Source organism: Raphanus sativus, chromosome 5, assembly GCF_000801105.2.
Source record: "Raphanus sativus cultivar WK10039 chromosome 5, ASM80110v3, whole genome shotgun sequence".
Classification (NCBI taxonomy): domain Eukaryota; kingdom Viridiplantae; phylum Streptophyta; class Magnoliopsida; order Brassicales; family Brassicaceae; genus Raphanus; species Raphanus sativus.
In genome coordinates this window covers 23288146-23315464 of record NC_079515.1, presented here as the reverse complement: position 1 = coordinate 23315464, position 27319 = coordinate 23288146, and the positions used below count along the sequence as shown (strand labels likewise).

The following is a 27319-nucleotide window of genomic DNA, read 5'->3' as shown; positions in this document are numbered from 1 at the left end:
GGTCAATGGGAGAGAGAGTTGGGAAAAAATAAAATATGGGGTGAGAGAGCCTCGAACTCTCGACCTCAGGATCACTCAATAGCTATGAGACCTACGCGCTAGCCAACTGCGCCACCACCCCGTTGTTGCTCTGTTTTGTTGACAATAAAATATTTACTTGATAATGTTTTCTCAGTGATTAAAAACATCTTGGGACACACGTAACTTATTATATTAACCGCCGTCTATAAATCAATCAGACATAAATCAAACCGGATTTTTATTACCAGTTGGTGGATTAGACGGCTGATCGGTTTTTAATTATCAAATGGTGGATGAAACGGTTGAACCGGTCAGTCAAGTCCTGAATCTTAGTCTACCGGAGAAAGATCGTGGGAGGAGGATATGACTAATGAATCAATCATATCAGGTGGGGGATTATACGGTTGAACCGGTCGGTCAAGGCCAGCTTTTGTGCATAATTAAAAACTATAACGACTTTTAAGACAGGAGCACATGAGATGCATTAAATGAAAGACGTTGGAGGAAGAAGGAAGGAAGAGGAAGTAGCCATGTGCGGCGGTTTCTACTTGGTACAGCATTCCATGAGCTTTCTCCTCCTCCTTGAATTATTTATTTATTTCTAATTTAAATGAAGAAAGAAAAAATATAAAAAGCTAAAAACTTTTATTATTTCCAACGTAATCACACAGATGCAGATCGCTTCTCAAACTTTCTCGGAAGAAAAGTTTGTGGCGACTTTACAAGCCGGAGATGGAGCATATGATGAAACAAGGGAGGTCTCTCGCAGAGACGCCGACTTACTCTGTTGCTTCGGTTGTCACTGTTTTGGTGTTCGTTTGCTTTCTAGTTGAACGCGCCATCTACAGATTCGGAAAGGTTAGTTCTTTTTTTTTTTTTTTTTTTTTGAGCTTTCTATGTCTGGTAAGTGTTTGTTGAAATGTTCAGCTCGGATAATGAGTATATGAAGTTTTATGCACTTGGGGGGGGGGGACTAAAAGTCTTGCTCTCCTTTGATTTGTGAACAGCTAGTGTTTTTATCTGTTAATGGGTACTAGAAAGTGAGAGTTTTTATGGACGAGGAGATGTTTGTTCCTCAGGATTTGTGCTTATGGTTTGCTGAATGTTGGGAGAAGTGTTAAGGTTCTCACTGTTAGGAATTCGGAGAAGTCATTGCTACATAATAATTGTTTAACTGGACAAGAAACTGTTACTCAGGATTTGTGTTAATGGTTGCTAAATGTTAGGGGAAGAAGACCTTGCTCTGTTATGAAATTTAGGACAAGTTTTGAGGTTCTCACTTTAGGAGATGTCATTGTTATATGATAATTGTTTAACTGGACAAGAAAGTGTTCCATGTTAGATGAAGATGCGACGCTTATTTCTATGTTTTTTTTTTGTGTTTTAGTGGTTAAAGAAGACAAGAAGAAAAGCACTTTTTACTTCTCTGGAGAAGATGAAAGAAGGTATGTAAATTATACCAGTGGTGGAATTTTAGAGTTGTGGTCCTTGTATCTTATGCTGGCAATAGTGAATGTGCTGTCTTCTTTTATAGATTTTGACTTGTTAAACTTTCTTGGTAGAGTTGATGTTGCTGGGGCTCATATCACTGCTCTTGTCACAAAGCGCGAGATGGATTTCAGACATCTGTGTAAACTCTTCTCTTTTCAACAGTAAATTTTATATTTGCTCTGAACAAGACTACGGAATCCATAAGAAACTTCTTTTGGAGCACACCTCTCCTACAAGCAACACTTCCTTACCACATCATGTAGCCCCTCATCAATGTGGTCATGTAAATGTCTACTTATCAGTCGACTAAGCAGTCACTTTTCCTTTTACCTTTGATGATACATATATATCTGAAGTGGAACTTGGACACAATGTCAGGGCCGTGAACCATTTGTGTCGTATGAGGGCCTCGAGCAACTCCTGAGATTCTTGTTTGTCCTGGGTATAACTCATGTTCTGTACAGTGGCATTGCCATTGGTTTAGCCATGAGCAAGGTACACAATCTAGCTCCTGAATCTGCATATGAGTGTTACAATTTTATTCGTTGGTATTTCTATGTTGCTCGGGGTAGGACTACATTTGAACTATACTTGCTACCGCCTTTTTAATCAAATAGACTGTGCTGTTGTTATGTACATGACAGTTGATTACAAATACTGTTGTTAATGTGATGTAGAGAGAACATGGTAACAGTGTTTTTTTTAATCATGTGCACAGATTTACAGTTGGAGGAAATGGGAAGCCCAAGCGATCGTAATGGCTGAAGCAGATATCCATGGTAAATTACAGAACTTTTCTGTTTCTCCTTCAAGTAAAGATTGCTATGCTTCTTTGATGAATCTCATCTTGAGGCACATGAGGAACTGTGCTGTCTTAGGACTAGGAACAGCGTGAAACCAGGATTATTTAGGTTGTTGAGTTCATGAGCTCATTTGAGCCGTGGAGATGCTTTTATGCCGCAGTTGCAATTATCTCTTCGCCTTGACTATCTAGTCAATTCCAGTAAACTTTGATAACTACATATATTGGCTGCTTTGATCTTCAAATATTTCTTGATAAAAAGAAAAAAAAAATTCTTGATATTGTTCAATAGCAAAGAGGACGAAAGTGATGATGCGTCAGTCAACATTTGTCTTCCATCATGCCTCTCATCCTTGGAGTAACAATCGTTTTCTCATCTGGATGGTAACTCGCTGCGATGTTACCTTAAACTGTTATATCTCCAGTTGGGAACTTCAGACAATCAAAGACCATTTCTATATACTATGTTTTCTGTTGCAGCTTTGTTTCCTGCGGCAGTTTAGAGGCTCCATACGGAAGGCTGACTACTTTGCGCTTCGGTTAGGTTTCCTCACTGTGAGTACCTTTCCCTTCAAGCATAAACTAGAACACTTCTTTGGCCTCTTAGACTGTGAAGGTTATTCATATTGTTGTTTTCAGTCTTTTCAGCCCATCTGGTAGTTGGCATGATGATTGTACTGAATTCATGTTTCTGTTGCTTTCAAATTTCAGAAACATAACTTGCCATTTACATACAACTTCCATATGTATATGGTACGGAGCATGGAAGATGAGTTTCATGGCATCGTTGGAATAAGGTACTCTTTTATTAGAATTCAGAAATTATCTAAGCCTCTTTGATTCAAACTACAGTCTGAAGATTTCATGAGCTAATAATACTGATGAATGTTTCTTGATAAATCAACAGCTGGCCGCTTTGGGTTTACGCTATAGTATGTATCTGCATAAATGTTCATGGTAACTCACCGGTTATATAAATACAATGTGAACTCCATTTCTATCATTTTAATTCAGTGATACTGTTGCAGGTCTGAATATGTACTTTTGGTTATCATTCATCCCTGCCATTGTAAGTGAACAAAGCAAGAGTAAGCAAGTAGATAGCTTGAAATTCATAAAGGCACTAACACTCAGAGCATGTGTTTTGTTGTTTAAGCTTGTCATGTTGGTTGGAACGAAACTTGAGCATGTTGTCTCGAAGCTAGCTCTTGAGGTTAAGGAGCAGCAGACAGGCACAACTGCTGGGGCTCAAGTGAAACCGCGTGATGGACTTTTCTGGTTCGGGAAACCAGAAATTCTGTTACGGCTGATACAGTTTATCATTTTTCAGGTATAAACAAAACTACAAGCCATGAAATCTTGTTTATTTATTCACAGATATGATCCTTATATACTTTCTGCTAATGCAGAATGCATTTGAGATGGCAACATTTATCTGGTTCTTGGTAAGAACACCTGCATCAATGCTTAAATCAGCTATGCAAAGTTTTTTTTCAGATTTCTAACAAGATCTTTCATCTCATGTATCAGTGGGGAATCAAGGAAAGATCTTGCTTCATGAAGAACCACGTTATGATATCTAGCCGTCTCATTTCCGGGTGCGTTTCAACTCACATAATAGTTTTTAAGCAACCAACCGTCTCTAACGATTTTCTTTGTGGTGAATGCAGGGTTATTGTTCAGTTCTGGTGTAGTTATGGCACTGTGCCTCTCAATGTTATTGTCACTCAGGTTCGTTCTAAACCTTTTTCATATATCTTCAGGTCTTTAGCTAAGCAATTTTCATCAAAAAAATTCGATGGATTCATCTGAACAGATGGGGTCTCGGTGCAAGAAAGCTGTGATAGCGGAGAATGTAAGAGACTCACTTCACAGCTGGTGCAAGAGAGTGAAAGAGAGGTCAAAGCACGCGAGGTCAGTGTGTTCACTGGACACAGCAACAATAGACGAGAGAGACGAGATGACAGTGGGAACATTGTCGAGGAGCTCATCGATGACCTCACTGAATCAGATCACCATAAACTCTACAGACCAAGCAGAGTCCATATTCGGAGCAGCAGCTTCATCGAGCAGTCCTCAAGATGAATACACTTCTAGAGTTGAAGAATATCTGTCTGAAACATTCAATAACATTGGTTCGTTGCAATCTTTAAACGATGAGATTGAGATTGAGGTTGAAAGTGAAGAAGATAATGAAAGGAGAAGGAGTGAGAGTGAAGAGACTAATGGTGAAGCTGGTGAAACACTTTTTGATTTGTTTAGGAGGACTTGATCTTGTTTCTCCTTCTTCTTCCTTAGTGAAGCTTGGTAAAGTTGTAATTACTTGACAATGACATCCATAAAAGCACAAACTACTGTAACAGAGTAAATCTTTTTGTTCCTAACAATGTTCTCATTATAATTTGGTGCGCTTTTGCTCTTTTGATATGAGTGTGAATTTGGACAAAACTATCAATGTAGATGGTCATGTAGACTATTCAAGTTAACAAACAATGTGGGATGCAGATTTCAGTGTCAAAGTAGATGATGATACCATGATAACCATGTAAATATAGATTAGTTCTATAATATGGAACCATTATCCGAGACAAGCAAGGTTCAATTTCATATTGTATCCATTATGGTGGTAGTAATAATCATACTTCCAATGGTCTATTGACATAATTGCTGCAACTCTTGGATGAAAGTGGCGGAACGAGCTCACAAGGAGGGTGGGTAACATGACCCATATGATTTTTCAGAAAATGAAAAAAAATTTTGAACAAAAATGAAATTTACTTATATTTTATCTCTAAAATATTACTTTTCTGTTTCATATTAGATGATGTTTCACATCAATGCACAGATATTAAGAAATCTATTTTCATCTTAAATATAAAATGAAAATATAATTAAAATATAAAATTTTAAATTATAAATGTAAATATGAAAAATGTGATTGGTTACGCAGTTTTTGATGAAGATAAAGTTACCTATATATGTAAGAACATCATTTATTACGAAAAAACAAAAATCACATAAAACATCATTTATATGGAAACAGAAAAAGTATAAAATAGTCTAAGAGATTAATGTATTGACCCCCTTAAAATGAAATTGTTCTTAAATTGACCACTATAAAAGAATATTATGTCTCCACAATAAAACTTTTGAAATTTCCCCTTCTTCACAATGGTAGATATATCACCTCACCCATAGCATTTCTAGGATATATTTAATTTCACCATCTTCAACTTTGTGACCTCTTTCCAAATGCTTCAGCATTAATTTCCTCCAGGAACGTTCTCCTCCTTAACAAACTAGTATGACTAATCCCCAACTTCATTGACTGACTCTTAGAACACCAGGATGTTAACTTGAACTAAGGGGTCTTTAAGATCCTGAAACCATCCACAAATATTGCCCACATTTGATGGCTGAGATACTCGTTGGCATAAATCTTACTTCGCCAAATTTAATCGTCTGAAAAGAAAATTACATTGTTTAAATTATGGTTCTCCTCCATACTTTGATAACAAGTACCTTTTTGAGGGAATTTTTACCATAATAATAAATGTCTACTTCAACCATAGCACTTTCAGCATATTTTTGAATTTCACCATTTTGAACTGAAAGACCACGCAAATGCTCCAGCATTAAAATTTGATTGGTTGTATTGTATGAGTTGGCCTAATCAACACATTGACTAGCATTTTATAGATTTTAAACAATTTACAAATTTACCATAAAATATTTATGGAAATATAATTAATATATCAGCAAAAATATATCCAAATTTATATATATGTACCTTTTTGATAACAAATAATTTTTTTGAGAGAGAGTCTACCTTCATAATGTCTACCTCAACCATAGCACTTTGAGCATATTTTTGAATCTCACCATCTTGAACTGAAAGACCTTGCAAATGCTCTAGCATTAAAGTTTGATTAGTTGTGTTGTATGAGTTGGCCTAATCAGCACATTGACTAGCATTTTAAACAACTTAAAAATTTACCATAAAATATTTATGGAAATATAATTAATATATCAGCAAAAATATATCCAAATATATATATATATATATATATATATATATATATTAATTTTAGGGAAGAAATAAAATTATAATAGTAAAAATTAATATAAAATTATATAGGTGATTGTGAACAAGATGTAAAATTATAAGTGATTAATATAATATGAACCAAGAAAATATTTGATGAAAATATGGACAAACAAAACAGAAAAAGAAAAAATCATCAAAATAAAACGAAACTACAATGATAAATAAATTTCAAATATAAAATATCATGAAACAAGTATTATGTAAAATATAATAAACCAAATAACATAATTTTTTATATTAGATAGTTGATTAGTGTAAATATAAAAACAACTCTATATACTAATAACACTGAGACTGTTATATTTTATTAATTTATAGAGTTATTATTTATAAAAAAATTCTTTTTAGTTTTTATCATACATACATTAATTTTTTTTTTTAAATCAATTTTTATTATATTATTTCATGTATATAAAATATGCTTCACAGAAATTTAAATGTTGTTTTGGATATAGTTTTACTAAATATATTAGAATGTATTGAAATGCTAAGACAGAGATAAATTCTATTGTGAAAATAAAATAAACAATACAACTTTTGTTTGTACTTATATAAACTATATATGTATAAGCCTCTAATAAGCCACTAAGAGAAGATTTATTTGTTTCATCACCACTGCAACTAAACTTTTTTTTGCTGCCAATCTTTGTTTAGGTTTGATGATGTAACTTTTGTGAGGACAAATTGAATCTGCTAAAAAAAATAGATCAGTTCTGGTATCTTCATGATTAGTAGGAAGGTATAGTGTTTGAGATGAAGGAAAATTGATAAAACTATCAATGCATTAGCAGTCAAATGTAGATGGTCACTGCATTACCTCTCTCCATACACAACATAATATGTAGACTACTCGATTTAACAAACAAACAAAAAATTTACCATCACAACATTTACGGTTAAAGAAGACCACTTACAGATATAATAATACTATAATGTTGTATAATAGAAAAAAATATATCATTTAAATCATCAAATTTCAAATTTGATTGAAAGAAACCACTAATTTTTCGGTAAACTAAAAAAATGCTAAACTTTTGTTGACAAGCTATTTTAATTATAAATTTTTGTTGATCATATCATTATGTCTAAAATGTCTTTTGAAGTTGATGATTTTTTTGAAACATATATAAATCATTAATTTAAAAAAATGAAATTTGAAAATATATTTTTAGTAACTATAATACTAATAATAAAACTTTGGATAAGAAATAACTTAAACCAAAATATATAATTTTTTCATTTTCTCAAAGTAACAATTTCTCTTATTTTCATCTACATTCTAAAATAATTAGTTAACATATCATTAATTGAGTATTTAGTTATAAAATGATTATGAAGAACTTTTATAATTACTTACGGTCAATTTACATAACTATTTATTCAATCTTATTTGAATTATGTTTTATACTCTTACCGTAAAAAAAAATGTTAGTGAAATTAGTTCAACTTTTCAGTCTTAAATGAAAAGAATTATCAATTGATGAATTCTTCATGATTATTTATGTTTATAATAAATATCTTCAAAACAAAAATATGTATAATTTTTATAAATGAGTTACAAGATTCCTTTTGCATTTTACTTTATTCAATATTTATATTTATAAAAATTTATTGTTACTAAATAATTTATTCTAAAATTTAACATTCATTTTTTTTTAAAACTGTTGATTTATATTTGTGCCAAAAAAATTATCACTTTAAAAATCATTTTAGATCTATTGTTAGTCAACTATAACTAACGATTCCATGGCTTTATATGAATTAGATGTTTCCATTCTTTCCAGTTTCTAAAAAGGAAATTAGAAGTGCTGACTAAAAATATGACGAAAATGATATGATTAAACTGATTGTCAACAAAAGTTAAGTGTTTTTTTTTTACCGAAAAGTTTTAACCAAATTTAAAAGTATCACTACCTTAAAAGTCTTCAAAATCACAAGAAAGGGGAAAAAGAGAAGGTTGAACAAAAAAAAAGAAAAAAGGGAAAAAGAGAATAACATGAGAATGTCGACATATTTAGCTAAGTATAGACAAAGTTTTGAGAGAGTAACTGAATCGCGTCAGTCTCTCATCAGTGTTGAGCTGCCACGGAGCAGCCTGTTTGTTACTCTTTCTTGCTGACAATGTCGACACTCTTTCTCCAACACTCTTCCTTCTTTTAGGTTTCTCCTATTTTAAAAAAGGTTTAGCTTTCCGCTCACTGATCCCGAGAAAGAACGAAGAACCAAGAATATACTCTCTCTCTTTGTTCCCCATGATCATCGTCGATGTTAGTCATTTTATAATCAGAATTCATCCTTTCTCCATTCTTGAATCTGATTTTTGAAAAAAAATATCCTTTAATTGGTGTTTTAGATTCTCTGGAAACTGTTTCCTCTATACTTGTTCGGTGGTGGATCAGGAAGAGAATCTCTCTCAGGTATTTCGTCGAACACCTTATCTGCGTTTTTTCCGTAAGATTCGCCATTGATTGTTAGATTACGAAACTTTGATTCTTCTGAAATGGGTTTCTCTCTTGATGTATGGACCGTCGAAACAACGAAAAAAGAGTCCATTTTGCAGATGATTCCGTCAACAATGGCCTCTCCCAAGATCCTCTGCGACGCCGGCGAATCCGACCTCTGCAGAGACGACTCAGCTGCGTTTCTACTCAAATTCGTCGCCATTGCGTCCATTCTCCTATCTGGAGCTGCAGGTGTGGCCATACCTCTCGTTGGCAAGAACCGCCGCTTCCTTCAAACCGAAGGGAACCTCTTTGTATCCGCTAAGGCCTTTGCAGCTGGTGTCATACTCGCCACTGGGTTCGTCCACATGCTTGCTGGAGGCACTGAAGCTCTCACCAACCCTTGTTTGCCTGAGTTTCCGTGGTCTAAGTTTCCCTTTCCTGGGTTCTTTGCAATGGTGGCTGCTTTGATCACTCTGCTTGTTGATTTCATGGGGACTCAGTATTATGAGAGGAGGCAAGAGAGGGGTGATGAGTCTGCTGCTGCTAGTGAAGCTTCTGCTGCTGTTGGTGTTGAGTCTGGTCGTGAAGAGGCGTCTGTTGTTGTTCCCGTGGTTGTTGAAAGAGTGAGTGATTGTAGTAGTAAAGTGTTTGGTGAAGAGGAAGGTGGTGGGATGCATATTGTTGGCATTCGTGCTCATGCTGCTCATCATAGACATAGCCACTCTAATGGCCTTGGTACATGCGATGGACATGCGCACGGACATGGGCACGCCCACGGACATCAAGATGTCGGAAACGGAGCTAGGCATGTTGTTGTTTCACAGGTTTTAAGTCTCTTATAAGTTACTTCTTTGCTCTCAAACATTATGTTAAGATTGTGTCTAAAAGATTGGGTTTTTACAGATATTGGAGCTTGGGATTGTATCGCACTCAATCATCATCGGTTTATCCCTCGGAGTATCTCAGTCTCCATGCACGATCAGACCTCTAATTGCAGCTCTATCGTTTCACCAGTTCTTTGAAGGGTTTGCGCTCGGAGGCTGCATCTCTCAAGCAGAGTTTAAGAACAAATCAGCGACCATAATGGCTTGCTTCTTCGCGCTAACAACACCTGTAGGGATTGGAACAGCGGTGGCGTCGTCTTTCAACTCGCATAGTCCTGGAGCTCTGATCGCAGAGGGGATACTAGACTCGCTCTCGGCTGGGATACTGGTGTACATGGCTCTGGTGGACCTGATCGCAGCTGATTTTCTAAGCAAGAGGATGAGTTGTAATGTTAGGCTTCAAATTGTGTCTTATGTAATGTTGTTCCTTGGAGCTGGACTTATGTCCGCGCTTGCCATTTGGGCGTAGATCTCTTTAGATTGCATGCTATTGATCTCCCGTAGAAACAAATAAATATACGCCTTCTCTCTTTTGCATTGATTCATATAATATAATGTTTAGGGGAATATATTGGAAAACGATGATGTTAAAACAAAAAAGTTTTGTGATCTACTGATCTTATAAGGGGAATTGGGGCCTATAGCCATGAAAAAAATGGTAATTTGCAGAGTAGCAGTTTTACCTAACGGACAGCTATACAGCGTCATATATACATAATAATACGGTAGTGTCCTTGAAAATTAACCGGCTTACCTGCTAAAAGAAATTAATTAAAAATATAATTCTGAATTGTCCAAAGTAAATCGTGTCTTCGCCCTATTCACATCTTCTCCTTCTCACTTTTTTCTGTAATTTTTGGAAATCGAAAACCCTCTTCCGCCGATCTGCTCCAACGCTTCGCCACTGCGTACAGTCCAATTTTCATCTCCGTCGTCCTCCTTTTTAATCGTCTTCGGCTTTGGGTTTTGGTGGTTGTGGTTTGCGTTACCATTTCGGCCGAGGGAAGTAACACAACCGGCCTCTCCAACTTCACCAACTCAGTTTTTCTCAGATTTTTGACAACGCCGTAAGTTCTTGGTGTTACGTCTATGACTGTATCAGTATATTCCGTTGTTATATGTCATCTCATGTAGAATAGTATGCGGTTCAGATTATTCCATTTTACATGGAATCGTACTTTCACATCATATACTATTCCATTCGTTTGCCGGTTTTTATTCTGTTTAACTCATTATTCATTTATATATTGCATATTATAGTGTGAACCGTCCTCACTCTTTGTCTCTCTTACTTTTCATTCTTCAGGTTTGGTATAGATGAGTTATATCTTCCAAGTAGATTGTTTGAGACATGGTTTAGTTTTATATATGGGTTAAGGGTATTTCACCATCTCATTAGAGTTTTGTCCCATTTGAGTTTTCTCTAATGAGGGTTTTAATGAGGAGAACCTCATAGCATTTCCAAATTTGACTTGTGCCATATGGTCAAATTTGAGGGAGAATTGGAAGTTTGGAGAAGTTTTTGATTTTGGTTTTGAGTTGTATTTCTTTTATTTTGCTTGTTGCACAAGTAAACAGTAAGCAACTAGATTGTATTAAGGCTTTTTTGATGAATAAATTTATTATTCATTAAAAAAAGGGTATTTCACCATTATATACTATGTTATTTATTTTGTTCTATTCTATTTGAGTTTAAGTTTATATTTGGGTTTATAGTTTATATTTAGGTTTAGGGTTTACTGATTATGGTTTAGGGTTTAGTATTTGGGGATTAGGGTGAAATTAAAATAAAATTCAGTATTTAAATGAGGTTGAGATAAAATTGGTGTCCTATACTATTTTGGTGTTATAAAATAGAACTTCTACGTGGATTTAGAGTTCACCGATTACAGTTTAGGGTTTAGTATAGGAGTTGGGTGGGATAGGATTGAGGTTTAGTATCTAGGGATCAGGTTTGATATGTTTTGTATTTAGGGATTGTATGTAAATTTATAATTTTATACTATTTTGGCTGTATAGAATAGAACATTGGGTGTATGTGTATGTGGTTAATAAAGGCAGGCGTGGATGATTTTTTCTTATGTTGGTCACATTGTTCTTTTTCGCTTTTTACCTGATACCTACAAAGACAAAGGATAAAACCAGATAATTTGGAACACAAATGTTAGAAAATGAATTATGTCAAAATCAATGTTATTTAGTTAATTTACACTTAAAATATGGCTAGTTGGCAAATAAGTCCATCTTATAATAGGGTGAGCCAGAATAGCGAAGTAGAGAAAAATATGACTTATGCATGGAGCTTTGTCCCGTATAATCATATTCCATCAAAGAAGCTTAATGATAATAGTTCATTTTGTCATCGTCTATATAACTACTTTACATAAACCATAACAGAAGTTAAAGTAACTATGAAAATCTACGACAATAAGTTATATGAATTTTATAATTATGGATGCACATGTTTATTAAACTGTATGAAAACTTTTCAATTCTTTACAAGTGACACCAAATAAAGCCACCCAGATAATGCAACTTTTTTCTACATGACCACAAAATTTATTTGATGTTGATTGTTGACTATCTTATTCTTGGATGGAATTAAAGAAAGTAGAAAGCAATCAAATTGAATTTTTTTATGCATACAAACAAATGAAAGACAGAAGATTATATCGAATTGCTCTTAGAGGACACCATATTCATTGATCTAAAAGAAAGTGAAGTAAAACACAAAAGGAATAGAGAAAAAAAATTACAGGCAGTAGTAGTAGTAGTATATTACACCCACTCGTTTCTAATCTAAAGAGAACAATTCACTTACCAAAAAGGGAGAAACTAAGAAGAAGAAACATAAGTCCTCACTGAAGAATATATATAGATGCTCCAAACTTCCTCCATCTTAATTTCCCTTTCTACTGTGTTTATATAATATATGTAAACCCCATAAGAAGCTTTCTTCTACATTGGATGTTTTTCCTCCTTTTAGTATCATCTAGTCGCACTTGATGTTTCTATAGATTCTCCTTACAAAGAGATTTGAGCCCAGGAATCCAACAGCTCCTGCAAAATTTTCATAGGATATATTTTTTAGTCCAATCGGTAACACCAAACCCTGATTTTGAAGAGAGTCGTGAGCTCACCGCAAAGGATTCCAAGGCCAAGGCAGAACATCATGGTGTATCCAAAGTAGAAGCTTGTCTGGAAGAATCCGGACATCTTGGTCTTTACGTAGTAGTAATAGATGGAGTATAAGTAGACATAGACAGCCGTTGAAGCAGCTGAGAAAAACGAAGTCCATTGCCAGTGATAGTTCTCTGCATTCAGCAGGAAATATGTTCCCACGATTGTCACACAGACCGTCACTATGACCAGAATCACAAATACCAGCAGCATGAATCCATACACATAGTACACCTGTCAGACCCAAAACCAAAAAGGGGCATCAGGAATAGCCAATCAAATTTACTATTTCTACTGTGATAAGCCAAGACACAGCATGGCTCTACTTGAAGAAGTTCAGCTGCTCAAACTTAAGCATATGTCTAATACAACAAGCCTAGGTTTTAGTATAGCAGACTGTAGCTGTGGCAGTTAGTGAGGGTTTGTTCAATTTGCAAACTAATTAGCAGTTTCACAGATTTGCTCTTATCAAAGCAACTACTATTACCTTGTAATTCCAGAAGGATGTGAAGACAAAGTACATCTCGATAAAGATGCTTCCGAATGGTAGCAAACCTCCCATCAGGGAGACAACTGATGGAGTTAAGTACCATTTCTTCTCAGGGATTGGACGTGGAATGGTCTTCACACGGCATGGATTGTTAGGAGCACCGCTCCAGTTTCTTCCAACGACTGTCCCGAGAAGGGCTAAGGGGAAGGATATGAAACCCCAAATTACAAACACAACCACCATTGTCCCGAAAGGAATAGCCGCAAGGGATCCATAGAATATAGCAATTGTGTTTAGGAGAAAGCCGATTCCAAAGCACAAAAAGGGGAACAGCGAAGCCGTGAGAACCATGCACTTGATCCAATGTTTACCTGAACAAATTAGGCATAGAAATGAAATAAAAAAAAATAAAAAATCAAAGGGGAAAGTAACACTGGAGAGATCTGACAAGAAAATTCAGTTATACCCCCGCTTCTTGAGTACATTCCACCACTCACATAACCAGAGATGAAGGAAGTTAGAGCATAGCAAACTATGAACGTTGTGACGATTGCTCCTCTCCTGAAATCATCAGAATACGCAGTGAGCAAAATCCAGCCAACACGAAAATAACAACACGGAAAACTTAGTTGCAAGTGAAACGAAGAGTGTAACACATACCCAACATAGAGAGTCCCCACAATGGCCATTAATATGACAAGAAGGACAAGCAACGCCAACTGTGCACCTGTGCCAACAACAGCTGAGAGAAGAACTAGACTCCATGGTGGTCTGAACACATCCCCATGCACAAGTTTCCAACCAGATTCTTCATTTACATCCCGTTCCTGTAGTCATCAATACCAATGTAAGAAATGGTTTTATAACCTCAAAAATAAAGAAAGCAGTGTTGGAGAAATTAACAACAGAGTAATAACAGCGAACAAAATTTTGCAGCTATGACAAAAGGAAACATACCAAGCTCTCGAGATCATCATCTTCACGAGCATACTTCGCATAATCATTTCTGAGAGTTCTCATCAATATCATCGAGACCAAACCAGTGAGAAAAATAACCATCATGAACGAGTTGAAGATGGAGAACCAATGGATCTGCAAAACAAAACAAAAAAGACTCTTAGAAGGCTTATAAAGCTTGAACAAACATCTTGACGAGATGAACTTTAGATAAGAAAAAAATTAAACAAGCAGGAAATGGGACATTCAGTATGATACATTATGGAAGTGTGAACAAATCAGTATCAAAGCCAAAGCAGAAGGGTACATAACAAGCTGAAAGTTACCTGGTGCTCAAAGAACGGATAATCCAGATATACATCAAAACGGCGAGGAAATGTGATATTTGTCGGAATCCATTGCACAGAATACGTCAGGTCTACTGTCCTCCCTGCTTCCAGTGGTCTTGGGTTGTCTTGAGTGAGATTAACATGAATGATCTATAAAAAATAAATAACTAAGGTTAAGCATATAGCTCACATGGAATCCATAGTATTTCTTAATGGCGGAGCAACAACCGACCTGGTCTTTGTTGTATTTGACAACAATGTTCTTATGTGTGTAGAGGACATGTTTGCCGTTTTCACTGTTTTTGTCAGGATGCAGCTCACCCACGAAGCCTACAGTCAATGAGACAGTATTAATACTATCTAAAACTAAAACAGGAAATGATTAATTTTGGATATTTAAGTAATTATACAAAAGCTCAATACCCCATAAAGGCAGATCATCTGAAGTTAGAACCAGCCGATGAAAATCCACGCAAACCAGATGCCACAAAAAAAGATAGATGTGAGAAATAACGTTAGCGATTCAACGAAGTGACTTTTATTGGTCTATTACAACGAGAGGCAGTAGAACTTCTAATGATGTAATTATGGGATATTTCAGATTTGCATGATATAACAGAGAGCCAAAAGCAAGCTCAGCCAACGGAAAAAAATGTTCCAAACTTTACGTAATACAAAAATCTATTAATTTGTTCCGTGCAACTTCATGAGAAATATGTGCAAGGGAATGTGAAACATACCCATAAAGAATTCAAACCAGTAGCTAGATTCGATGGCATCTTTAAAGTGCTTAACCTTAGCTTCATCGAGTTCAAGCTTACAGATAACGTTTCTGTCAACATTTTCTGTGGAAACAAAAAAAAAAAGTATTAGAATTAGAGGACAAGTATGATAAGTAGTATGAAAAACATACTCAAGAACTTAATGGGGATGTGGCTGTCAATGAGCTCATTGCCACCAAGGACTTCACCGAGGCCACCCCATTTGTGAACATCGTTTTGAGAGGGGCGGCAAAAGGGAAGACTGTAGTAGTTGTATGTCTCTTGTGGATTGTTATATGGCCCAACTTTGTTCACCCACAGGCTAACCTGCTCATCAGCTTCATACTGGAAGATAACAGGAAAGCAAAATCATTGACGAAATGTATAAAATGAGAATCTCAATCACATTTTGATTAATAAAATCTTTCTAGAATTGCAACTGGATCTGGGGCCCATCCAAGAACGAAACGGCAATCAAGAGATCTACAGACGCGTTACTCGATCCGAGCTGTATATATATGGAAACCGAAATGACAGACAGGCACGGGAGATCCGAACTCCTAACCTTGTGATCCGAATCGGAGGCGAGGGCAGTTGCGAGAAGAGAGACGAGGAGAAGCAACACGGCGCGGGTGGAGTAGGGGGAAGACGGCATCGCGAAATGCGGCGGAGGATCGGATCTGAGGAAGACGGAGACGGTGGTGGGAAATGCGTTGAAACAGTGACTATAGGCTCGATGATGATCTGATTTCAATTTGAGAGAAATACTACAGTGTCAGCTCCCCCTCTCGTTTCTCGGCAGCGAGCGAGGGATCGAGAGAGAAGAGAGCACAGTACTACTGTTTATTATATTGTTCGGCAGAGATCCTCTCCTCAGTGTATCGCGCTCTTTGAAAAGAGACTAATAAAACTATTGGTAAATCTCAACACTCAGCTAATTGGGCCTCAAAGTGTGTATTAGTAGTTTACAGGCTCATGCAAAATTTGAAACTTTGGGCCTCTATGTGGCCACTTGGAACACGTTTCTTCTTTGCTCTACACTACAATATTCAAATAATTAGGCGTTTTTAAAACGTTCAAAAATTAATCGTTTTCTTACGTCCGATTTATCATGTAAAAAATCTAGGCACTATCTAAACTGATTTTTTCCAACATTATTGTTCTATGCAAATGTAAAAAGCCTATGAAAATTTTTACTGAATTACATATTTAAAGTGTTTTTCTACATAACAATGCTGTTTAATTTTTGTCGATTTTCTCCATTTTAGGATTGAGATCTTACATTAATAGTAAAGTCATAAACTCTCAATTCATTTCCTTTTTTTTGTAACATTAACTCTCAATTTATTACCTATTTGGCTATACGTATTAAATTAGTAGTATGTAATTAGGAAAAAAGAAGAAGAAGCGGGTTTCCGTACAATACAACGGCGCTTGAATCAGAAAGAGAAACATGGATGTAATGGCGTGGTACCATCTGGGCCCCCTGTCTTAACAAAAGATAAATGATGCTATTAATTAAATATTTAATTAAAAAAAAGGAAGCATCATGAGAGAGAGAGAGAGGGAGATTCTTCAATCATCTTCATTCTCACAATCATCACCACTTTTGCAAAAAAAAATATAAAAAAAATCGATTCTTTGCTTTGCCTTCAAATCTCATCAAACCAAATCTCATCGATCACCCTCCATCGTCGTTATCTCTTTCCTTTTTTGTTGAATCTCAATATCTCGAAATCGCATCTTTGATTTTGGGGGTACTGATTGGTTTCTTGTCTTTATTTTTTTTTGGGATTTCACTTTAAATTGTCGTGTTTTTTTAAGCTCAATAGGGCATCAATTGCAACTTAGTTGCAACGAGGAATTGTTGGGGGGTTTGTTAGACGAGAGGGGAAGATCATGGAGAAGTACGAGCTGGTGAAAGACATAGGAGCAGGGAATTTCGGAGTGGCGAGGCTCATGAAGGTCAAAAACTCTAAAGAACTTGTTGCCATGAAATACATCGAGCGTGGTCCCAAGGTCCGTGGAGCGTTTTCAATCTTCTTATGAGCTACCTGATCTATCTCTCATTTCATTTCATTTCATGTACCCTTTGTTGTTTTTTTGGGGTACAACAGATTGATGAGAATGTGGCAAGAGAGATCATTAATCATAGATCACTTCGCCATCCTAATATTATCCGATTTAAGGAGGTTTGTCAATTTTTTTTCCACATGTGTGTCTTTCTCCTCCTCGTTATGGTGAAGTTGATGATGATTTTTACTTACTTAAAATTGCAGGTGGTGTTGACTCCAACTCATCTTGCTATTGCTATGGAATATGCTGCCGGTGGTGAACTTTTCGAGCGTATTTGTAGTGCTGGCAGATTCAGTGAGGATGAGGTCGTCTGCTTCCCATCTTAAACATCTGTCTTTCTTTTGCTACTTTGCAAGTACTACTATTTAGGATTAGTTCTTTTTTGTAAGAGCTCTCTATGGTCTTTCCATAGATTAGGAAGAAGAGAAAACATGTGATTCTTCTTTATTTGGGATATATATATTCTAATCCCTTTTTTTTCCTCTTGTCCAGGCGAGATACTTCTTTCAGCAGCTTATATCAGGTGTTAGCTATTGCCATGCTATGGTAAAGCCAATGATATTTCTATCAGATGTTTGAGATCAGTTCGTTTATCAACCCTTTGTGTCCATTTTTTCGCAGCAAATATGCCATAGAGATCTGAAGCTCGAGAATACACTCCTGGATGGAAGTCCTGCTCCACGTCTCAAAATCTGTGATTTTGGTTATTCCAAGGTCTGCTGCCATTATACTAAAAAAAAACTACCAAGTTCTCCCATTTTATATGATATATCCTCTGTGTCTTATTCCCCGTGTTGTCGTAAAAAGCATTGTTATTCTTCCTTTTTTTTGTAGTCCTCTCTACTGCACTCGAGGCCCAAATCAACGGTTGGAACTCCAGCGTATATTGCACCTGAGGTCCTTTCTAGGAGAGAGTATGACGGCAAGGTAGTCTTATTGCTATTTGAGCCTTGGTAAATCAGAGCATCATGCTCAGTGCAATGATCTTTACCTAAACCAATGTGTTTCTTATTTCTTCTTTCAGATGGCTGATGTATGGTCTTGTGGGGTAACTCTTTATGTCATGCTTGTTGGAGCATACCCATTCGAAGACCAGGAAGACCCCAAAAACTTCAGGAAAACAATACAAGTAAGGTTCCTTCTTTTGATCCATGTGTATTCATATGCCGCATCCATTTCATCAACCTGTGATCTTGTTGATATACAGAAAATCATGGCTGTTCAGTACAAGATCCCGGACTACGTCCACATCTCACAGGATTGCAAACATCTGCTTTCCCGTATATTTGTTGCCAATTCACTCAAGGTATATACATACATGGAGCAAATGTTTGTTAGAAGGCAGTTTATATATGACAATGGAGCTAAGTTGTTGTTTTTGGCAGAGGATAAGCATTGCAGAAATCAAGAAACATCCATGGTTCTTGAAGAACTTGCCAAGGGAACTAACAGAGACGGCTCAAGCTGCATATTTCAAGAAAGAGAATCCAACCTTCTCCCCGCAGACGGCTGAAGAGATCATGAAGATAGTGGATGAAGCCAAAACGCCTCCGCCTGTTTCGAGATCCATAGGAGGGTTTGGGTGGGGAGGAAAGGGAGATGCAGAGGATGAGGAAGAAGAGGTGGATGAAGAGGAGGTGGTGGAGGAAGAGGAAGAGGAAGAAGATGAATATGACAAGACTGTAAAGGAAGTACACGCAAGTGGAGAAGTGAGAATAAGTTGAATTTCTTGGTTTGTGTAAGAAAGAAAGTTGTTGTTGGTTTGCTGAAACTTAAAAGTCTTGTTGTGTTTTTTTTTTTTTTGTGTTTGCCAAGTACAATACTTTGGTTTTTTGGTTTTGAAGATTTGTAAAATTTGGTATAAGAAAGAAGAAGAACAAACAGAGGTTGAGTAAATGAGTCCAACTAAATATCTTGTGAATTAGATTTAAAAAAAAAGAATTCAGAGAGGTTTTGTGTATCTTATGAAGTTAATCATTGGAGTCTTTTCTTTTAAGTTTTTGATTTGTGTACGAAAGAAGTTTGTTTGCCTTTTACAGTATTCTCTGTGATTTGTTATATTTTTTGAAATTAATACACATCTCTACTAAAATGTTGGAAGGAAAAAATGTTTAATACTAAAAAAACAAAAAAAAAAAACAGAATTATAATGAGCTTTTGCAAATTGGGAGAGGGAGGGAAGCTATCCCGCCATTAGGGGGAACCGAACCGCAACATCCTTCACGCCGTTTTGCTCCTTTCTTTCTCTCTACTCTACTTGGCCTCACCGGTGGGTGTTTGATGCAAAAATAATCATTTCGCTCTAAAAATGTATATCCTCCTCAGCTTCCCTTTCTCAGTAATTTCTAGGGTTTCTTTCTTTGTCACCAGCGATGCGTTTCTTCGGCCTGTAAATGTGACGACTTTCTGTTTAGTTTCCGATTAGGGTTTTCATTTTCCGTCGGAGCCATGAACATGATCCATTCTCACTTCGATTCTTTTCAAGTGTTTTTTACCGTTTTTTTTATTCTTCCAAAGAGCTGAAATTGGCAGACTTGGATTCGTTACGTTTCACTCGAATTGTGTGTTTCAATATGAGATTCTCAACTCAAATTTTGAGTATTTAGTCAGTGATAGAGTGCAATTCTCTCTGTTCTAGATGATGTATCTTCTTCAGCTTCCTCCCACTAATCTGAATGCAACTTTCTTTTTTTTGTGTCTTCTTCATTGCAGTGTCAAGGGAAGATAAAGTTACTTACTGCAACCTCTTCTTCAGCGGTCTTAAAAATCTATGATTAGTTCAAATCAAATGAGGCAAGTTTGATCTTTTCCCTCTACTCTCTATCTCTCTGCTATTTGTTATTCCAAGAACTTCTTTTTTTTGACAGTTTCTCACCGTTGAATTTGCAGTAGGACTCATCTCCCTGAAGTTCAGAAACCTAAAGCTCCTCTCACTAATTGGTCAGAACATGTCAAGGCGCTCGGTACTCCATCTTCCGTTACTAAGCATCTCAGCTCCAGTTTCCTTTACGCTCTTGAAAGTCAAAAGCCCAGAGGGTGCAGAGATATGGCTGCAAGGTATCATCTTTATTATCTACTTCATACAACTAAGGGATTCATAGGTATTTAAAAAGCTTTCTGCTCTCTCTGTTCTAGGTCAATTGCTTTTCCCAGTGTGAATGCACCTACTTTGGCCGCGCACCCGCAAATTGACAAGGTAAATATTGTTGAAGAGAAAGTGTGGTGGTAATTATATGTTTTTTTCTTTTTCGCTATCAGTATCTTTGAGTAAATGTTTATTTCATTGTAGTTGTTATATTTCCCTACTTTGTGATTCAGCTTCCCCGTTTTGAAAGACCTCTTCTCATGAAATGTACATATTGGTATCTATGTTGGCAGGCTTGGCGTGTTCTTTCAAATCTCTCAATAAATAAGACCTACCTAAGACCTGGAATCACTCCCCCGGTTGATGATACTGGCACCAATGGCTCATATTCTGCAAGAGAGAGATCCACTGTGAAAGTTACATCTAGCACTGGTGGTTCTTTTTATTCGAACAATCAACAAAATCAAAGTCAAATGGGTGTACCAGGAACTGGAAGATACTCTCACAGCTTTCCTTCCTCTGTCCCTGGTGATGAGACAATAGCTGCTGAAAAGTTTTCACGGGTAAATGATGAAGTCGGAGAACCAGAAACCAGTTGTACTCGTTTAAATGGTGTGGAGAAACCCTTCAAGAATTCTGCATTCGCAGCTGAGCGGTTGGAATCTGGAGAAGTATGTCTTGATGAGATTGATGATGACGACATACTTCAGGTAATGTTACCAGTTAAAGTAGCACATGGTTTTTCCTTATTTAGTAATTAGTACTCTATGTGAAGAAACTGGAAGCTGGTTTTTTTCAATCTCGTATTTGTAGTATCTGTAAATTGTAGCATGTTTCGATGACAGTAAATATCAAAACTACGTATAGCTTACCTTGTAGGTGTAACTGTTACCCGGTTCGGATCTGGAAAGAAGTCTTTTCATAGATGCTTATGCAGAATAAGGCTTCATGGTGAAAATATGTCAACTCAAGCATGGTAACACTTTGTGATGCAGAATATTGATGTCGACCAAATTCTGATGGAACACTACCAATCAACAAGTACCCCACAACCATCTGTATCTAGTTTTCCATTGAGAACTCCACCTGTGGATAGAAGTGCTTCCAGTAGAGAAGAAGAGTGTTGTCTGCCTCCTGAACTATCTTCCAACTGTAGTCATGGAATAAAGGTATGACTACTCCTTTTCTCTCTCTTTTAATGTCTCTTACATTTTGAAACCTATTGGTTTTCTCATTTTGTTTAATGTTAGTATCTCCTCAGCTAGGACTTTGTCCTGAAGCGTCAACCCATGTGGAACAAATGAAGAACGCGTTGATTGCAATATCAAATGAACTCCTTGACGATGATACTGATCTGAGTCCTGAGCGTATTCAAGAGCTTCGTCAAGAGAGGTCTATATCCAAATCATTTTTTTTTTTCATTTTCTTGGGTGTTATATGTGCTCCCTTTTGGTATACTATCCTGCAAAATCTATTGCGAATAATACAGCCAAAAGAGATAAGGGTTAAAGAAATAATGGACAATACATCTGTTTCTAGAGTCTGAGTATTAAGGGTGTCACAACTGTTAGTATGCCTTGACTTTTGGTCAGTTCTAATGTATTACAATTTGCATTGTTGCTAGGTTACAGCTGAAGAACCAAATTCAGCAGCTCGAGAACCATATCCAAGATAAAGAAAGGGAAACATCTGAATTTTTGTCATCTAAAGCTACTCGTTCTTTCCAGTATGAAACACCTACAGCAACAAATCGAAATATGAATCAGCCACAAACTGATTCTCGAGCACAGTTTAGTGAGCAAGGCAGATATGCTTCTGATAGCTGGAACATGCCAAGAGATTCTTCGTTTTCTGTAGATAGGTATGGTCTTTCATCTGCTCCTGTAGAGAGAGAACAATATGTTCCAAGGATTATCGACGTGACGTACACCGAAGGTTCAAATGACAAAAGGTGGAGCAGTCGTGATTTTCCTTGGACGAGAAAATTAGAGGTGATTTGCTGAGTTTCTATTTTATTTGTTCGCTTACATTCCATGTGCTCATGTGTTTTCTTGCAACGTTCAGGTCAGTAACAAAAAGGTGTTTGGAAATCACTCGTTTCGACCTAACCAGAGAGAAATCATCAATGCAACGATGAGTGGCTCTGATGTTTTTGTTTTGATGCCAACTGGAGGAGGAAAGAGTTTGACATATCAGGTCATTACACTTAAAACAATACTATTTAATGTCGCTTTTGATGTTCAACCAGTTTCTTGTTTTTCACTGGGATATCGAATATGTCATACGCAAAAGCAATGAAAGTTTCAGGTTGTGTTCTCCGAACTGTTTTCTAACATATTTCTTTTGCAGCTCCCCGCTCTGATCTGTCAAGGAATAACATTAGTCATTTCTCCACTTGTATCACTTATTCAAGACCAGATAATGAACCTATGGCAGGTGAATACTTCAACAACCCCCAGAGATTCTACTATATCTTCTGTTTCTTTAATAATTATTCTTATAGAGGATTATTTCCATTTCACGGTTTGATTAGTGAATCATGGTTGCAGGCTAATATACCCGCTGCTTCCCTAAGTGCCGGCATGGAATGGGCTGAACAACTGAAGATCTTTCAGGAGCTTAGTTACGAGCATTCTAAGTACAAATTACTATATGTCACACCTGAAAAAGTGGCACAGTGAGTTATTATTTTACTTTTATAAAAACTCTCGTTTTCCTTTTTATATGTTCTGTTTTCCTGGTTTACTACTTACTAAGATATATGCAGTTCTCTACCATAGGTTTCTTATAATTCTAGATTGGTTATTAGCATGCTGTGGACAAGTAGTGCAAGGCTCGCCTCAGTGATTGGTATTACTAGTAACACGTAGCTTAGAAGTATCTATTTCTTGACTACAGAAGCGATTCTCTTTTGAGGCATTTAGAAAGCTTAAACTCCCGAGGTTTGCTTGCTCGATTTGTTATTGATGAAGCTCATTGTGTGAGCCAATGGGGGCATGACTTTCGACCAGACTATCAGGTTAGGCCACCAAAAGTTTCAATCAAGGAACTTCTTTTACCGTTTTGAAAAGCATGTTCTTCACCAAGAATATTGTGGAATATGCAGAGTCTTGGTATTCTGAAGCAGAAGTTTCCAAACACTCCCGTGTTAGCTTTAACAGCTACCGCAACAGCCAGTGTGAAAGAAGACGTTGTACAAGCCCTTGGCCTTGTCAACTGTGTTTTGTTCCGGCAAAGTTTTAATCGCCCAAATCTATGGTAAAGTAACATTAACTAAAAGCAGATGTTTATATATATATTCAAAATGCTGCTGACCCAGAAATTTGCAGGTATTCCGTTGTTCCCAAGACGAAAAAGTGTCTCGAAGATATTGACAAATTTATCAAGGAAAACCATTTTGATGAATGTGGAATTATATATTGTCTTTCAAGAATGGACTGTGAGAAAGTTGCTGAAAAGTTGAAGGTTGGTCATTTGTATATTGAAGCTTTATCATGTCTTGTGCATACTACAAATATCATAATTGTTTAAACGTAAAACTGGATACCATTTCAGGAGTTTGGTCACAAAGCAGCATTCTACCATGGCAGTATAGAGCCTACACAACGTGCCTTAGTACAGAAACAATGGAGCAAAGACGAAATCAATATAATTTGTGCTACTGTTGCCTTTGGAATGGGTACTGGTTTTTGCTAATGTTTGTTTTAATTGATGAAATTCTGTTACCCATTAACATTGTACATTCCAGGAATCAACAAGCCTGATGTCCGCTTTGTTATTCATCACTCGCTCCCGAAGTCTATAGAAGGCTATCATCAGGTATGTAATTGTATTGTACATTCAGCCATGAAAATCTTGTTTTAACTAGTTGCACACAGAGCTAAATACTGGTATTTCTACTAGAAACTCACATGAAATATGTTTTTTTGAAAATCAAGGAATGTGGTCGTGCTGGCAGGGATGGCCAGCGGGCATCTTGTGTTTTGTATTACGGATACGGTGACTATGTAAGTTGCATGTATACTAACATAATGACTTTTTTTTTCCTCGTCATTTTTTCTGGTCTTGCCATGTTAGTGATCCACAATATTATGTAGATACGAGTTAAGCATATGATTAGCCAAGGAGGAGTTGACCAGAGTCCCATGGCAAGTGGTTATAATCGTGTAGCAAGTTCAGCGAGGTTACTTGAAACGAACAGTGAAAACCTTCTCTGCATGGTACTTAACGTGAAAATCCCTTTTATTTGCTTTTTCGAAGTTCTACTTGCTGATATATTTCTCCAAAAATTATTGCTTCAGCTTAGGTACTGTGAAAATGAGGTGGACTGCCGACGTTTCCTACAACTAGTCCATTTTGGGGAAAAGTTTGACTCCACAAACTGCAAAAACACGTGTGATAATTGTTGCAGTAGCCAGAGTTTGATTGACAAAGATGTCACCTTGATTACAAGGCAACTGGTATCTGATTTTCTTATTGTTTATCGTGTATATCTCACTTGGTGGATGTGTTGTTACTGATCACGTGTCACTATCTTCTGTGCCTTCCACAGGTTGAACTGGTGAAGCAAACAGGGGAAAGGTTTTCTTCGTCTCATATTCTTGAAGTCTACAGAGGTTCCTTAAACCAAATGGTATGCACAAGTAAAAACAATCCGCATCTCTTTCAAGCTTTAGGAGTTATCTTATATCCATATATTCCATTTCTCTTCCAGATTCTGCTAAAACCTAAACCCTGTTGCGCCTCATAAACGTTGCTCCTTTTTTGTACTACCTGTTAGTGAAAGCCTTGCCTTCACAATCCCAGCAATCCAATCAGTGTGTCTCAGTCTCTTGAAACTAACTGTCCTCTCTGCATGTAGGTCAAGAAACACAGACATGAGACTTTGCAGTTCCATGGAGCTGGAAAACAGTTATCGAAAATTGAAGTCTCTCGTATCCTGCACTATCTCGTAACAGAAGACATTCTTGTGGAAGATGTTAGGAAAAGTGATATGTACGGAACCGTGTCATCGTTGCTCAAGGTACTTAATTTTTAATATTTTCCACTTGGCTTCTCCCTCTCAATGATGATTAAGGAATGATATGGAACCCTGGTTGTCTGTGTGTATGCATAAAACATTTGAAGTTGTTACAGACCTGACGTCTATGTACCTATCTGTATCTAGGTGAATAACTCAAAGGCTGCCTCACTCTTTTCTGGAAACCAGACTATAATGATGAGGTTTGTCTTTGGGCGTTGAGATATATCTTTATTTTAGGTTGGTTCACATGAACCAGGTAACTTTAGCTAACACTTGCATAATCTGTTGCAGATTCCCTTCTTCTGTAAAAGTATTAAAGCCGACTAAACCGGCGCCAACCCCTGCAAAACCTCCGGTAACATCAGCAGATGCTTCTCCAGAGGATTTGGTAATATCACTTTGTAATTTAAATCTCCTTTTTCCTGATGAGATTGATCTACCACTTTGAATTGTTGAGAGGTTGATTTAGTTATGTTTTTTTTTTGTTCTTTAGAATCTCTCCGCCATCATGTACACAGCCTTGAGGAAGCTTCGTACGCTTCTTGTCAAAGAAGCCCCTGACGGTGTCATGGCATATCATATATTTGGGTAAATCATCCCGCTTCTCAATTTTTCATGATCATGGTCAATGTGACTTATACATTTTTGTTTTTGTGGTGGTAGCAATGCAACGCTTCAGCAGATAAGCAAGAAAATTCCAAGAACCAAAGAGGAACTCTTAGAGATAAATGGCCTTGGGAAGTAAGTTACTTTTAGCTTACAAAACCTGTAGTTGTTGAGGTAATGAAGAAAAGCACAAAGAGTTTGATGATGCATCGTTTAAACTTTTCTTTCAGGGCCAAAGTAACCAAGTACGGTGACCGTTTGTTGGAAACAATAGAGTCAACGGTCAACGAGTACAATGGAACCAGTAACAAAGACTCCAGGATCAGTCCGGATTCAGGGAAGAGGAGAAGAGACGAGAATACTAGTCCGAATGTAACCGAGGATGATGACTTTGCAGACATGTCAATCCAGTCCTACAAGAAAACAGCGAGGAACAAAAGCAATGAGGTTGATATGGTCAGCGAGAAGCTAGATTTTGATTTTGAAGACAGAGATGGGTCGGAGATACGTCCGGAGGGAAGAGTTTTACCTTGGTGAAGTTGCAACCAACCACTGTGAAATGTTAAATTGTACAAAAAAATTGCTGTAATTTTTTTTTTGTTTTGGTAAACTTCTCGATGGCCACGTTGGTGTACCCTAATGTGAAGTATATTGTTGAATTCTTGGATGATCTTTAGGAAATGATATTCCATCAGATTTATTCGATTACTGGATCTTAAACCGATAATCTTACATGAATCGTAGAATTGACAATTTCTTCATTTTTAATAACCTTTTATATATGTTATTTTCTTTTACACATGAAGAAAATACAAAGAAATGATTAGACTTATTACCTAAATCAGAAGGGAAAATGAAGCAATCAAATACTTTGCAAAGAACTGTACGGCAGGAGACCGACAAGGGACAGCACAGCCCCACTTCCCTTCTCTTCATACCTTTCGTGACATCCACTCCACCCTTTTTTTCATATTTTAATCAACTTCTTAGTCTGTTCCAATACTATTTGGCTGTTCGTTCCCAATGTAGGAGACTTTAACAAGCAATGTAATTAGCGTGTCC

General features: G+C 36.8%; 5 protein-coding genes and 1 non-coding gene across 8 annotated transcripts; 4 read left to right on the top strand and 2 right to left on the bottom strand.

Annotated features, from left to right (window-relative positions):
- Positions 1–36: 36 nt before the first annotated feature.
- On the bottom strand, positions 37–121 carry TRNAM-CAU (transfer RNA methionine (anticodon CAU)). The gene is given in 2 exon segments: positions 37–72; positions 84–121. It is a non-coding gene; the product is annotated as a tRNA-Met (tRNA).
- Positions 122–419: 298 nt separating this feature from the next.
- Positions 420–4739, top strand: LOC108859061 (MLO-like protein 4). The gene is made up of 16 exons (XM_018632908.2): positions 420–572; positions 693–879; positions 1409–1466; positions 1584–1795; positions 1891–2007; positions 2231–2291; positions 2607–2698; positions 2795–2869; positions 3026–3111; positions 3222–3271; positions 3343–3383; positions 3471–3644; positions 3724–3759; positions 3845–3912; positions 3985–4045; positions 4131–4739. Exons 2-16 carry the CDS (start codon positions 754–756, stop codon positions 4584–4586), a joined length of 1713 nt encoding a protein of 570 aa, XP_018488410.1. The 5' UTR covers positions 420–572; positions 693–753; the 3' UTR covers positions 4587–4739.
- Positions 4740–8420: 3681 nt separating this feature from the next.
- LOC108856266 (zinc transporter 4, chloroplastic) lies at positions 8421–10280 on the top strand. The gene is made up of 4 exons (XM_018630033.2): positions 8421–8689; positions 8776–8839; positions 8969–9690; positions 9770–10280. Exons 1-4 carry the CDS (start codon positions 8675–8677, stop codon positions 10217–10219), a joined length of 1251 nt encoding a protein of 416 aa, XP_018485535.1. The 5' UTR covers positions 8421–8674; the 3' UTR covers positions 10220–10280.
- Positions 10281–12403: 2123 nt separating this feature from the next.
- On the bottom strand, positions 12404–16362 carry LOC108856580 (transmembrane 9 superfamily member 1). Its single transcript, XM_018630418.2, has 12 exons — positions 16033–16362; positions 15620–15812; positions 15447–15551; positions 15130–15147; positions 14939–15036; positions 14704–14856; positions 14378–14512; positions 14081–14247; positions 13887–13981; positions 13418–13791; positions 12891–13164; positions 12404–12810 (listed from the first exon to the last, which is right to left on the bottom strand). The coding sequence occupies exons 1-12, from the start codon at positions 16120–16122 to the stop codon at positions 12743–12745; spliced, it is 1770 nt and encodes a 589-aa protein (XP_018485920.1). The 5' UTR covers positions 16123–16362; the 3' UTR covers positions 12404–12742.
- A 652-nt stretch (positions 16363–17014) lies between these two features.
- On the top strand, positions 17015–19439 carry LOC108862165 (serine/threonine-protein kinase SRK2A). 2 transcript variants are annotated; one of them, XM_018636213.2, is made up of 10 exons: positions 17015–17224; positions 17300–17486; positions 17585–17659; positions 17747–17848; positions 18036–18089; positions 18165–18257; positions 18378–18470; positions 18568–18672; positions 18751–18849; positions 18929–19439. In XM_018636213.2, exons 2-10 carry the CDS (start codon positions 17367–17369, stop codon positions 19265–19267), a joined length of 1080 nt encoding a protein of 359 aa, XP_018491715.2. In that variant the 5' UTR covers positions 17015–17224; positions 17300–17366; the 3' UTR covers positions 19268–19439. The 2 variants fall into 2 exon arrangements, with proteins under 2 accessions (XP_018491715.2, XP_018491714.2); XM_018636212.2 differs by having other exon boundaries at positions 17292–17486.
- Positions 19440–19673: 234 nt separating this feature from the next.
- On the top strand, positions 19674–26962 carry LOC108862164 (ATP-dependent DNA helicase Q-like 4A). Of its 2 annotated transcripts, none has more exons than XM_057010946.1 (26): positions 19674–19812; positions 20256–20336; positions 20433–20600; positions 20679–20739; positions 20922–21338; positions 21624–21797; positions 21890–22020; positions 22253–22619; positions 22693–22824; positions 22978–23064; positions 23178–23305; positions 23527–23647; positions 23735–23886; positions 23958–24093; positions 24184–24307; positions 24377–24447; positions 24567–24635; positions 24726–24848; positions 24930–25088; positions 25181–25261; positions 25490–25651; positions 25796–25851; positions 25943–26039; positions 26145–26239; positions 26315–26392; positions 26488–26962. In XM_057010946.1, exons 2-26 carry the CDS (start codon positions 20314–20316, stop codon positions 26792–26794), a joined length of 3519 nt encoding a protein of 1172 aa, XP_056866926.1. In that variant the 5' UTR covers positions 19674–19812; positions 20256–20313; the 3' UTR covers positions 26795–26962. The 2 variants fall into 2 exon arrangements, with proteins under 2 accessions (XP_056866926.1, XP_018491712.2); XM_018636210.2 differs by having other exon boundaries at positions 19691–19853.
- The last annotated feature ends 357 nt before the right edge of the window (positions 26963–27319 follow it).